The sequence below is a fragment of the Chlamydotis macqueenii genome, chromosome 15 (assembly GCF_036417535.1).
Source record: "Chlamydotis macqueenii isolate bChlMac1 chromosome 15, bChlMac1.mat, whole genome shotgun sequence".
Classification (NCBI taxonomy): Eukaryota; Metazoa; Chordata; class Aves; order Otidiformes; family Otididae; genus Chlamydotis; species Chlamydotis macqueenii.
The window spans coordinates 166705-181038 of record NC_141570.1 but is presented as its reverse complement, the minus strand read 5'-3'; the positions used below and the strand labels follow the sequence as shown (position 1 = coordinate 181038).

The 14334-nt window shown below is 38.6% G+C and overlaps 1 protein-coding gene across 3 annotated transcripts in view; it reads left to right on the top strand.

Annotated features, from left to right (window-relative positions):
• The first annotated feature begins 782 nt into the window (after positions 1–782).
• The window catches only part of UNKL (unk like zinc finger), a 56860-nt gene continuing 43308 nt past the window's right edge, over positions 783–14334 (top strand). For 2 of the 3 annotated variants that reach the window (XM_086759627.1, XM_086759626.1), the window contains exons 1-5: positions 784–856; positions 2186–2395; positions 8437–8613; positions 11451–11584; positions 13537–13672. In XM_086759627.1, the coding sequence (XP_086615753.1) occupies positions 786–856; positions 2186–2395; positions 8437–8613; positions 11451–11584; positions 13537–13672 (728 nt within the window). In that variant the 5' untranslated portion in view covers positions 784–785. Of the gene's footprint in view, positions 857–2185; positions 2396–8436; positions 8614–11450; positions 11585–13536; positions 13673–14334 lie in introns of all 3 variants that reach the window. The other variant, XM_086759628.1, reaches the window with a different exon arrangement.

Genomic DNA, 14334 nt, shown 5'->3' with positions numbered 1-14334 from the left:
ATGTTTGTCTGAACAACGCGCATCACCGTGGCTTTTGATTTTGTTGTAGAGTCCGTGTAGTTTAAGCAGAGGATGCCTAGAAATGAGTACAGTCGGCGCATACTGTCACAAGGTTTGCCTTGGGATTTCACTTTTACTATGGTAGCATGTTGCAAGTGAGATACACGCATGGGGGCATCCTGGCGAATGAAAGTGTGATCCTGGATTTTATTTGTTTTGACCTAAGGTGTAATGCCTGCTTCTCTGATTAGCTCGCTTTCTCCCTGTGCTGTTGAAACGAGCCCAGCAACGTACTGCTTTGTTGAAGGAAACAGAGAGCTTCGTGTGTTCCTTATTTTCGGGTGATGTGGTCGGTGTTTAATAAACAATCTCTACCTGTAAACTGCTCTCGTAGTCTCTTGCTTTTAAGGCGCTGGAAAACTTGCAAACTGTTGGGAGCAGCACGAAGCACAAGGCCATCAGCCGCAGCCGTGCCCGCCCTTTCGGGAGCACGCCTCGTCCGTGGCGCTGGGGGACGCGGGCTGTCTGGTCCGTCACTTCTGGCGGGTGCGCGGCTTTCCGCACCCTTGCTGGCCGAGGCCGCGCCGAGCCCCGCCTCCACCGGCGGTCCGCTCTGTCCCACCCGCGCGCTGCGGAGGCGCCGCCGCCGCGGCTGCTACCCGAGCGCGCGGCCTGTGCGGGACCGCGGGCGGGCGCCCCGGACGCGCGCTCGCAGGGCGGGGCCGGCGAGGGGGCGGGGCTCACAGAACGGGGTTGCGCCTGCGCTCTGTCGACCGCCGGGGAAGATGCCGTCTGTTTCGAAAGCGGTGACGGGGGGTGGCGGGTCCCCGCAGACCGAGCAGCCGACGCATTATACGTAGGTACCGCGTCCTGGAGGCGCCCTGCTCCCTGGGCCCCAACGCCGCGCGGGCGGGGGGTGGGCTCAGGACCCGAGGCGGAGGGCCCGGTCGCGTGCCAGGCCTGCGCCTCCTGCGCGGCCTCCTGTGCTGGCGGCACGTCTGCGAGGAGACTGCCCGGCCGCCGCCGTGCTCCTTTTCCGGCTCCAGGCGCCGCGGAGAGGAAGCCGCGTTCTGTGCCGGCCGGATAGAGGCGGCCCGGGCACCGCTGACTGCAGAGCGCCTGCGGGGGTGCTGCGCGCGTTGCGTCCGCTCCCGTTGTCGTGTCTCTCTGTGATCCTCCGGCACCCCGAGCGCCCTCCTAGACCGCCCTCTCCAAGCTGTAACAGCAGTCCTTGCACTTTTCCTAAGCCAACCGCAGCTCGAGTCCTTGGGACGTTTCCGTGCCAGTTTTTGCAGACCTTCCTGTACTGAAAGACAGCTCCCGTGTGCTCGCTATCCTCTGTGCAAGTCTATCCCGGTTTTTTCTGATATGGTTTGTGATGTCCCTGCAGCCCTCTAGCACTGCTGACGGCCCAGCTCGTGTAGGACAACGGGCTCCCCACAGTTGCAGAATAATTTAGCACATAGTCGTGGAATTCTTTCACTCCCAACCCCTGTATCACCACTATATGTAGATGTATCACATCTATAACATTTCTAGTGCTTTCTGAAAGGCCACGAGAATACATTCTTACCTAGGAACTGCTACAGCCAGTCCTATAGCCTAAGTAACCTTCAAAGACCCCAGACTATCTCAACACAAATGTAAGAGTCACTAAAATAAGTTTGCTGAAGTCCTCTCATTGCCCCTGATAGCACTCATAAAGCTGTTTTAACCCTCTCACTTTCTATATAGTGTGTCCATGTTCTGTGAATGTTGTGATTAAGGACTAATGTTTAAACTAGATGTGCTGTTTAGCTAAAATAGCCTTTGTAGGACTATCTTGTATGGTAGCAAGCAATATAAATGCTCATGTTGGATTTATAATTCTATTTGGTGGTTACTTAGGACAATATTCTAAATACTGTGCTTTTAAAATTAATGTTTTTATTTTATTTTATTTTAGTTTAGCTACAAAATATAGTATAATTTTCCAAGTATTCCACTACATTTTGTTAGTAATGAATCTGTCATAAAAAATGAAGTCATAGCTAAACAGTAAATTGTGCATAGGAACTAAAACTATATGCAGGTACATTTGTACAATTTTTCACGGGCTGTGTGCACTGAATTGTCAAGTGCACTGTTAATACTGTAAAATGTGCCTCCAATAAGATAAACTTGTAACACAGTTTAATTTTTTTAGGTATCTAAAGGAATTTAGGACAGAGCAGTGCCCCCTATTTTTGCAGCACAAGTGTACCCAGCACAGACCATTTACCTGTTTTCATTGGCATTTCCTAAATCAGCGTCGTCGTAGACCTATACGAAGGCGTGATGGGACTTTTAACTACAGTCCAGATGTTTATTGTACAAAATATGATGAGACTACAGGAATCTGCCCAGATGGAGATGAGTAAGTGATTTCTTTCAGTCCTAGGTGTTTATAGTATTATCAATGACATTTAGGAAAGATACTACTTTCTCTTTAGCGAAAACGATCGATAGAATTCTGCTGCAGTTCATGTGAAAACAGATTTCTGTTAAGTGATTTGTAAATTTTTCACACATAATACACTTTTATATAAGCATGTATTCTTTAGGCTGTCGTAGAGTCGGAACTATGATTTTGCCTTGTGATGGTCTTTAAAGCATACCATAAGAAACTGCTTTTCTGCTAGTATTGTTCCTGTGCTACTATTGTTGCTGCATGTTGGTTTTTGTTTTCAGTTGTGCTTCCTTTTTCTCCTGAGAACTTTGAAACTAACCAGTAGGTGCAAACTGTACTGTGTAGAGGTGGCTTCAAGATTTGAAACTTACGTAAGTTTTGTGAAGATTGATGGGTCATAGAGGAGAATGACTGTTTGGGGATGCTGCTAGTGAGAGAAAGCAAAGGAAGGAGTTTACTGTTATTTGTCTGGTTAGCCTGTTAGTGTTTGCATTTCCATGGATGTATCTCTTCTAGATAAAGGCTACAGAGGGTCTTCGGTGAGCTTTGGGAGGGTAGAAGCTTTGTGCAGATGAAAGTAAACAAATGATACAGTATGGCAGGCAGGCGTATATAGAGGAGCTGTTTATATTGTGGTCATATGTCTGAGGAGCTACCATCATCTGCAGCAATGGAAGCAAGGAAGGACTTCTGACAAAAAAAGAAAATGCAGGACAACAGCCAGGAAATATGCAGTTTTAAAAATTGAAGATTAATTGTTTTGGTTACTGTAGCATGTAGCAGCACTTGTTATGAATTGGGTATCTTTTGTATTATAGGCTGTAGTCACAGAAAAAAAAAAAAGGCGGATTTTTCCCAGAGGCTTTATAAACTAAATGGCACAGATAAGAGAAGGTAAACAACAAAAACACACTAGGGAGTGTGACAATATTGAATACCATGCCTAAGCAATATAAACAACAAAAAATGTCTCTGAGGGATGATTTAAAAGAGAACACTTAGTTACCTTTTTCAGGTGTTTGTAAAGCACTCCTGCCAATCCTGGGGCAGCATGGGCAGTTCTCTGAAGATCAACAAGTGAGGGTAATGGATGCTTATGTCATGGATTGGTTGGGGACAAAAATTGACCTTTCATTATCGAGTGCTAGATACCGATTTAAAAGGGGGAAAAAGGAAGCAGTATCTTAACAGGGTATTAGCTGGTCACGATTGAATTGTTAGAAGCCAGTAAGAAATGTTTCAATACCTGAGATGTGAGATGGAAACGTTTTTGCTACAATTGGATTGGAAAGGTTGTCCCCTCTAGTTGCTGAAGATTACTCCCTGGTTAGGAGCCTAAATGACAAAAAAGGTGTATATTTTCTGGCATAAGGGAAGTGCAGAGGACTTGCCAGAAATAAGACCAGTAATGAGATTCATACCTCTGTTTTAGCATGTTGTGCTTACCGTTTGATTTAAATGGATAGATTTAGAAGTTATCAGCAAAGAGGTGGTGGTTTTCAAGTTTGTGTTTCGCAGTGTAATTGTCCAAATGTAGAAGGATAAGAGCAGGGACCAAGGCTGGAGTCCTGTGAGACCCCTCACCAGAGGCATAAGAGAATGTTGAAGTTGGAAGATAGGCTGCGGGAGGGATTGAGAGGAAAATGTGAATGTAACTGAATTCCCATAAACAAAAGAGAACAATATTTCAAGGGGAGAAAACATGAGCAAAGCAGACAGTACATTAAGAAAATTAGGATAGATCTGAGTAGAGAAAATGGAATCTGTTTTCTTTGACTCAGTTACAAGGTGAGATTATTGCAGACATTTGTGAGAGAAGTTTCAGCTGAATGGTGGAGGCTCTATTTTAGATCTGACCCTGAGAACTGGTGTCTAGAAATGGCAGTCAACTACTGTAAGTTGATAGCTGATTGAGGTTAAGGTAGAAGAGAAAAGGCATACAGGGCAAATGGCTGGGAAGGGCAAGAGAAGTCAAAAGGTAACTTTCTTAAAGATAGACAATGCCAGAGTATGTCTGTAGTGACATGGGAAAAAAATGGAGGAAAACACCAACATTTCTGAGGCCATGCTTACAGTGCAGCAGCATTTCTGTTTCAGAACTCAGCAAAAGAGTATTTTTTGACCCTGTTTTGTCTTTTGCGTAAAATTTAGTCTTTTATTTGGAGCAACTTCAGATTCTTACAGAAATAGATTATAAACAGTAGTGCCAGGACACTTTAATTTTAATCTATCTAGAACAACAGATGGGGCTTTTATCTATGTCTCTGTTTCTCTGTTCTGCTTATCTGAACGCACGATTAGGTTAATGCAGCTTGTGAGTTGATAGAGAACTAGCGAGAAAGGTAGAGTGATGACACCCGTAATTGTTCTCAGGAATCTACTTTCGGGAGAGTTTAAGTACAAATTGTTGATTTCACCCGGGTTTGACTGTGTATTTCTTTCCAAAGTTCAACTTGGAATGAAAGGAAGCCCAAAATTTTACAGCTGTTTAGAAGCAGGCTTTTCTAAGGATAGCAAATTAAAACAATCTGTTCTAAGGAAGGGCGTGTGAGAAAGGCTAGATTACTTGCAGAGTTAGAGGCGTATATTTTGAGCAGTGAATAGCGTTCCTCACAATTTCACAAGTGAGGACAGAAGTGATACTTTCTTTTTTTTTTTTTTTTTTTTTTTTTTTAATCTGATGTGTTTTCCAACTGTTACAGTCAACTGATGTCAGATTCTAGAAGATTGTTTTGAGTATGTTAGTGTCTGTAATGTAAGACTGCTCTAAGAGTGAATGAATTACAGAAGCCTACTACAGAAGAGCGCTTCAAGTAATAGTAAGAAAAAAATGTCAGTGCCTCAAGGTTGAACAGAAGTAGAACTATGTAGTTGTCTTCATATACGTAAGAATATCTAGCACTATCCTTTACACTGGAACTGTTTTATTCTTAAAGGATATCTTTGGAATGTTTATTATATGAATTAAGAAGAGTGTGAAAAGGAAATACACATTTCAGTAATCAGTTAACCTTTGAAGTTTTTCTGAATGTATGTTCTGTTTCATGGTATATACATCTACTTAGTTTGAGTAAAGTAATGACAGTTTCACTTTGTGAGATCCAAATGCAGAAAGCAAAGCTGATTGCAAAGTTGTGTTGTGTGTAGACTCCAATAGAACTTAAAAATACAGAGTAATGTTCTTTACTGATTCACGATTACTAAGTTAAAATTCAGAACAGTTATTTTAAGCTGGAAGATGACTGTAGAAATACAGGCCATGAAATAGATTTGTTATTCTGCCTGGGAACAATTTTTTTTATTTATTTATTTTAAATAAAAGCTTAGTTCTTAAGGAATAAATGATGTCTGAACAACTTTAGTACCAAGTTATGGTACGTAAGATCAGATTTATCAGTTTGTAGCTGTGTAATCCAATGATAATTCAAATCAGCCATTTAAAATCAAAATAGTAGTCTTGTTTAAAGCTATATATTGCCATGGTTTATGATCCATTAAAATATTTCACCAATAAAGTGAAGGTAAGATCTAACATCCCTCTAGTTCATTAAAGGTTGCGTAGAACATTTCTTCTGTGCGTATTTCAGTGTGTTGGCTTAGTTTGATGCTGTGTGTGAATAAGTACTAGCTACCATCTAAAAGCTGCTTTTATTAGGGGTTTTTGCCTTTCTGACTAGTGATCCTGCAATGGACTACAGCTGATCGAGATGTCTGTGGTTGATGGCATATGTATTATCGTGGTATTGTATGAGTAACACATTTTTATGTGAAACATACACATGCAAAGTTGATGCCATCGTTTTTGCTTTTTGAGGTTTGCACACTGTTTAGTTCTTCTGAGTAACCTTTAGAAGTAGCCCTTATCTAGTTCTTTACAAGTCTTAGACAAAATTCAAATAACAAACTGTCCCAGTCACACTGGCTAGCCTCATTAAAGCATTCTGTTAGTTTCTGGAGGAGGACTTCGCCTGTTAATGGGACTCTTTAGGCACCTAGCAAAATGTGCAGTATGAAAGCTGTGTTTTCAATAAAATTCAAGTTTGTCTGACACATTATGACTGTATTTCATTGAATTAATTTTTTTAAACAGTATTTTTTAAATAATTGAAGACTGTAACACTTCTTGGGAGACCTGCACTGATAAGGTGATTTCACTGGGGAAAAAAACTGCAGATATTTAAGCAGAAATGTTTGCCCTCTTAAAAGGAACCATGGACTTGGAGACAAGCAATGGAATGTAAACACCTGTGCACTTCTTGCATGGAAGATAAGGCATTTGATTCTTTTTCCAACAGGAACGAGGAAACTTTAAGTAGATTAAAAGGGAGGTGTGAACATTACGCATAAGAATATGACAGAATATTCTCACCTTTGTGAGATCTGCATATATGGGTGAAAGATTAAAATTTGTAATGGACAGTCTGCTGGGAAAATGGAAACGTTTGACCCCTGCAAAGATTCTGTTAGTGGTGGGACAGTTAGCAATAACAAAAATGTAGCCTCAGATTGCATTTCCTCTTGTTTAGAGTTCTGTATAGGACTAGTGCTGGCAAAAGAATCTGGCTCTTGTGGCTTTTCTCATTTTTCCATGTCAGTAGCAATTCTAGCAGAACAGGAGGGCTGTGTCAGTGCTTTTCACACATCACAAAGTTCGGCTGAGGCACTACGATGGGTCCAACAAAGATTGCATCCTGTCTGTCTTTCCATGTAGAGCCAAGAAGTGTGAAAGAACTACTTTCAGATCCTGAGTGTAGACTGTGCTTCATCTTAGACTGACAAAATGAGATGTAGCACTGAATTTGGTATACCTGGTCTTCCCACTAATTAATTCTGTTGGGATTTAAAGAGGTAGGTACAAATCACTAACTGCAGCCAATTTATCTTGTTTAACAGAATGCTGGTTTTAAATTCTTACAAGGAAGTAACTTGATTCTCAGAAATCATAAACAATATGGATTCCTGGAAATCAGCACAAACTGAGGGTGTTTAGCTCAGCAGGAAAAAAATGTATGATTTTGATGTATATATGTAAATAGCAGGCTTCTAAGTGTTTGCAAACAATTGCATTTGTTTGGTCTAGTTTCTAAAGCTTAAGCCAGCATAAATTTTAATGAGTGCTAAAGTCTACTTAGTGCTTTGCTATTCTCCCTCCCTTCAAAGTACAATATTTCTGTGGGACTTTTCATTTGTTGTTCTCTATAACTCTGTAAGCTTTTTGGTGCAGTTTCTTTTTACTTTGGGATAGGGGAAAATAAGTTTTGGAGATTAGTATTTTTTCAAAACCAGCAGAGACCAAAATTAATTATACTGAAATAAATTGTGAGAGAACAGACATCCCTGTGTATATATTTCTGTGGGTTTTTAAAAATTTGGTTACTATTGGTAGCTAGAGTTACAATCCATACCCGATGATAGCCATTTTAAAGTAAAGACTGTAACTCACATGGTTGTGTCTGAAAATTGGTTAGTATGTATACAAAGACGTATTGCTGATATAAAAAATGTTCTCTTCCTTTTAATAGAAGAGTGATTTTAGATTTCCCCTGAGATTGTTCAGTAAGTTCCAGGTTTATAAACAGCAGGCAGGAAAAAAAAATTCACAATGCTTCAAGTACTCCTTGATTTTAGATGATGATAACATTTAAAAAAAAAAAAAATCTTGTACTTCTTAGTGTAGAAATGCTTTGAGCTTGTATCAGTATGAAAGATGTTGTTCCTTAGCTCAGATGATGCTGTTGCTTACAGACGTGCTTACTAGATTATTAATAATTTATTGGTGAGCCAACTTCGTGTAAATTCCTATAACTTTATCATATACTAAGAAATAGATTAGTATTTTTCATTTTGAAGCTGATCTGTGATGGTGGTTTGTTTGGGACAGTTTTTGTTTGAAGACTCCTGTGAAGTTCCTTGTTACAAGTTAGTAAGAGATATAGCTTAATTCAGAATTAAGTTATTAAAAACAAAACTCAAAGCAATGCTCTAACTTTCCTCTTTCTGTTATGTAGTTGCCCTTACCTGCATCGAACAACAGGTGATACAGAAAGGAAGTATCATCTCAGATATTACAAGACTGGAACATGCATTCATGAAACAGATGGCCGGGGTCACTGTGTGAAGAACGGAATTCACTGTGCCTTTGCTCATGGTCCACATGACCTTAGACCACCAGTATATGATATAAGGTAGTCTTATTTCAAATTCTTTGGCCTAATTAGTAGGAAGTACCACGTCTGTTATCACCACATACCAGAAAATGCAGTACGCTTTGCATGAAAAATATACTTGCTTCTGTAACTGTAAACATAAGAATACAGTTCACCAGGCATCATGATAGCAGATAGAAGCACACTGGGAAATAAAAATACTGAAGTTTTGTAACTTGCAATTTCAAAAGCCATATAAGTAATTCTTATGACTGATAAAAGACCAGAAACTCTGCCTTTTTTCATTTATGCCGTGTAAAATTTGCATGTGGATTTTACATTCATGCAGTTATGATTTTGTTAAGCCGTCTCTCAGGTTCTCAGCTTGTATGTTTGACATTTTGCCTACTGATGTTGTGGAGTTTTTAATTATGTTGTTTTCATATGTAAGATACCTGTATTATTTTCCGCCTGCCTAATGTATAATCAAGTTATTGTCAAAATAAGGTGTTTTATGAATCAGGGTAGTGGTAGGTATGAGTTTTAGCTGTGGGCAAAGCTTGGGAGATAAGCATGTTGTTGGGAGATGTTACAAATGGGTGGAAGGGGAGCTCTTGCTGCAGAAAGTGGTCTGTATATACTCAATAGGAAAGGATGGCAATTCTTAGAGAGCTTTGAAGCCTTGGAGAGTCACAAGTATCTCTTGCTGGAAGAGCATTCTGGGGAAGTATCGCTGTGCACTTGCCCTATTCTTATACTCTTCTCTAGGCATCTGCTATTGGCCACTGTTGGAGACAGGATTCTAGGCTTAGATGAACCTTTGATCTGAGCTGGTATGGCTGCTATCTTACATTCTTACCTCTGTTGCCCCTTATTCCCAACCATCTGTTGGGAGATGATAACTCTCCCTTCACAATAATTTTAGTAAAGTTAGTTAGTTCAGTAATTTTGTAATTACTTAAATTCATATTTTGCCACAGAATTCACTGCTGCATTGCCTGGTCACATACTGTTTAGTTATGTATAGCTTTTCTTTTCAGAAGACTTTCTTCAGTTAGCTAGTTGATGCTTCTGCAAGATATCTGTCCATTTTCTTTTTTCTTCTTTTTTACTTTCCTCATTTAGCACATGCAGCGTGATGCCATGTCAGTCTGAATACAGAATGCTTAGTATCTTTCTAATCTTTTTGTATTGTACTAGAATGAGGAACCAATGTATAACAAGACTGAAACTAAGCTCTGTTCTCTAAATGTCTTTTAATGTGTTACATGATTGTTTGTTGGTGGTTGGCTACGCATAGAGCATCAGGAGGAGCTGAAGACATTTGTAGTGGGAGTCTTATGTTTAACAGCTTTGACCTACAAGTAGGCTACCTCAGACTTCTTTGGTGTTTATGAAAAACAATCGTGTGCCGTTGCTTCTCCTGATTTCAGGCATCCAGCATTCATAAGAAAGTCCAAACAATTGGGTCTTATTTTTTCTTTGGTGATCTTTTTGCTCTACAGTGGACACAGATATTAGGGTTTCTTCATTTTAAGTGAAAAGCAGAGAAATAACAGTAGAATCAGTGATGCAGATGGTAACTTTATTCTCTTTAATAGCCTTTTTCTTCAAAAACACTCTCAGGGAACTATCTGTTTTCCTTCTTATTGCCTGCACCTTTTCTGAATCTGTAAAAGAAATATTCTGACTGTTTGGAAGGTTTTATACTTGACTTTGAATCTGTCTTTTCTTCCTTTCCCTTTGAGTCTTTCCTTTTTGGAGGATACTTGGGTCTGGGAAGTTCTTGAAATGATACGTAAATGATATCATAACTAGTTACATTATAAATCACCACACCTTTCAAACTCCTCTTTGGAGATCTTGAGTAGGTGTATTTGGGTATAGGCGGTAAGCTCCTTTAATATTTGTGTCTAGAGAAAGCAGTGCCAATTGAAGATAGAGGCCTTTGTGTCTCGTAGAGTACAGTAGTTCCACCTCTGGTATTTGATTCCTCACTTTGTTACTTCAAATTCTACCCAATATAATTATGCTGTAGTATCTTTTTTTTTTTCCATCTTTTGTACTGATTTGCTATTGTTGAATGTCTGTATAGCTTAATTTTACTCAAGTAATGTAATAAAATTGTCTCAGACTTTTGGTAGAGGTTTAATATCACTAATACAATACCTTTTAGTTTGGTAGTAGTCATTCTGATCTTTTGGCAAGCTTGTGGTTGCTTACTTGCAAAGCAGTTGTAAATTCTTGCAGAAGATACTGCATTTCCTCGTAAGGATTGTTGTTTGTTACTAGGTCTCCCAAATGTCTTGACACTTTTCTTCCAAAATCTTACAGTGAGCCAAAAGTACTTTGGCTGCTTTTATATGATGTAGTATTCGATAGCTATATTTGGTACTGTCCTTCAGTCATAACTTTTCCAAGACATTTAATTCTCCCTCATAGAGGAGGAGTTCTATATTTCTCATCACCCTTATTGCCTTTTCTGTATCTTTTTTAGTTCTACCGTGTCCTGTGTGGCAGTAGGATATCAGAAATTAATAGCATATTCAGAATGTCAGCACACTGGTACGCAGAGGTACAGATGGGCATTGCTGGTACAAACATAGTCTGTGTACATAATGCCAGCATTCGTTCATGTGTTCTCTTTGATTTGTGTGACATGGTTGTTATTCCTTGTGATTGTTTGCCAGCTTCAGCTCAAGTAATAGTTTGAAATAGGCAATTTAATTTTTTTTTCTTTTTTTTTCAATTTAGTCTTGTTAAGAGCTGGATTAAATGACAGAATTTTAATAGACGTGGACAGGATTATACCTGCAACAGATATGGTTACTGTAGCTATACAGTTTAGCAGTGTTATTTTCTTTTCCCCATTCCAGAGAACTTCAGGCACAGGAAACCTTACAGAATGGGCAGCTAGGATGCGGTGAAGGCATTCCAGATCTGCAACCAGGAGTTTTAGCAAGCCAGGCAATGATTGAGAAGATCCTTAGTGAAGATCCAAGATGGCAGGGTAACATTACTCTGACTTCTTTCTCCATTTCTTTATTGGTGTTTGATCCAATTTGTTGTTCTTTGTCTTCGTCTGTGAGAAGTTCAAAACCCATTTTTAACAGAGTAAAGAATTGGTTTATATAAGTAATACGGCTATTTGTGATCAAGTTGTACTGTCTGTCACATTTATGTTCAGATTGCATTTTGAAAACATTTTCTTCTGAAAACGTTTAATATGTGTTTTTAGTTTGCTTGTTACAGGTGTTGCTAAGCTGTGTCATTTGAATAAATGTTCTTAAAAGTCAGTAGGAGCTCTGTGCTAAGTAGTAGTAATGATTAGAGTCTTCATTTTTTGAGTAGTTAATAGACTAGTTAATGGACCGTTACTTTTGCTGGGCTTGACTAACAGGAGTGACATAGAATATTAAACAGAAAATTGGAGCAGGATATTAAAATACAAAAGCATCTCAAAAGCATTCTATTAGGTCTCTTCAAGTAAATCCAATTGCCATAGTTTTCTTAAGACTTTCAAAGTTTATTCTCATGTTCTGAGTTTATACTTGCTTATTACGTAGCCACAGATGTTAGTATCAATCAGATATTTTTAAAGCTTTTGCCCAGATTTTACTTTAGAAAAGACTACTAAGTACAATTACTTCCACAAAATTCATGTGGGGACAGTAACCCAGGAAGAGGTCCCATGAAGGTGCTGTCTCTAGCAAAGTCAAGGGGAGATAATTGTATGATACTTGTCCGCTCTACGTTTTTTGAATCTGCTACAGAGTGAGGTCCAACCATTTAAGTACTAATAATGTGTAGAGCTTAATTGTAAGATCTAGATAAAAAAAAAAAAATACTGGATGTTTGACGTAAAAAGATAGCAAAATTAACCAACGACAGGCACTTTTATTGCATTCCTTGCATTGTGACAGGTCTGTGTTATATAATGTTGTATGGCTTCTGTCAATCCCTTTAAATATGGTGAGATTGCATATAGTGTCTGGGGACTGAAAATCATACAACGGGTGATTTCAGTCTTATTTTCCTAAGACTTTAATGAAACTATTGAAAAGGACTGAACAAAGAATAGACTCTGTATAATACTCTGATTAATAGTCTTTGCTATTTGAAAATACATCATTAATGACTCTCTGAGAATGTTTCTTCAGCTAGTTTTCCACAAATCCTACAGGAGTCTTGTAGCATTCGCTTTTGGGATCTCGGGCTGAAAGATTTGCTGAGGTCAAGATACATGACATTGCTGCTGTTTTACCTACTTCCATTTTCCCACCTTAGGAAGAAGTTAGATTGGTTTGACATGATTTACTCCTCAGAAATTAATGGTTGCTGTCATCTAAATTGTACTTTCTAATTTATTTACTTGCTCCATTGTTTTTCTGAATTTTTCTGTTTCTAGATAGAACCTTGTTTGTCATCTCCTAGTTCCTCCTTGGAACCAAAGATTTAGAGGCAGAGGCAAAGGTAGAGAAGAGGCTCTAGAATTTGTCCAGGAAGATTTTACTGGGCAGCCTTAACATGCATTAACATGAAAGCAGTTTTGGCGAAATGAGGACGATCAACACTAAACTTAAGAGAAATACAGATATAAAGTTGTGTATGTTTTTAGTGTTTGTCTTACTAAAATTAATAACGTATTTTCAGGTATTCATTATCAAAATATTACATGTATATAATGAGAATTTCCACATAGTTTTTCTACCAATAGATTGCTAGTGCTTTATTTGTGTACTTTATTTTAATACCACTATTGAATATGAAAGCAATGAAGATTGCTTTGCATGTAAATGTGTTAGACTTTCATTCTAAAAAAATGCAAGAGTCAGTCTAAGTTTATAAGAATGGTGGGGTCTGTGAATCACAATTTATTTACAAGAAGCAGTGTGATACCTAAACTCACTAAAGACACTCTGAATGCAAAAATTAGTTTTTTATTTGTTGACCTGTTCACAGACACAAATTTTGTATTAGCTGGCTACAAGACAGAACAATGTACCAAGCCACCCAGACTCTGCCGCCAGGGTTACGCATGTCCGCACTATCACAATAGTCGAGATAGAAGACGAAATCCCAGAAAATTCAAATACAGGTACATAAATACATATTAAGGATAGCCTTTTTGGTGAATCAGACAGTTGTTAATGGACTGATCTTTTTGAGTTCTTCTATAATGCAATTGGATATTCCTAATGGAATAAAAACAGTAATAACCTTGCTAAAGTTTTTTTTTGGGGGGGGGGAAGCATCTGTTCAGAATGATCAGACAGTTCTGAAGACAAAAGCTATGAAGTTACAATGAAAATATCCTTTCTTGTGAAGAATGAGAACTGTTTCTGCAATTTTTAGCAAAAATTAGAATCACTAGATCAAACCTTCTTTGTTATTAAAAGATCAATTACAGTTTCTGTCTGTTTTTCCTGGTTTTGTTCTATAATTTTCCATTTCTGAGCATTATTTTTAGGACCAGAATTTAATGCATCTCCTCTCTTACTTTTCATCGTTACTTCATTCATTATTATGGCATTTTACATAATTATCATACACTGTGGTTTCTTCATTGATTTGGGGTTTGTTTGTTTTTTTTTTTTTTTTTTTTTTTGTGCAGTGATACAAGGTTTAGAATTGATGGGCTTTGCTTGACAGTCTCAGAACTGTGAATAAATGACATTAGACAGAGGATAGGTAGAATCCTACTAGCTCATGTTTTTGTCAAATAATTTCAAAAAGGTCCGAGTCTCTCAGAATTTGCAA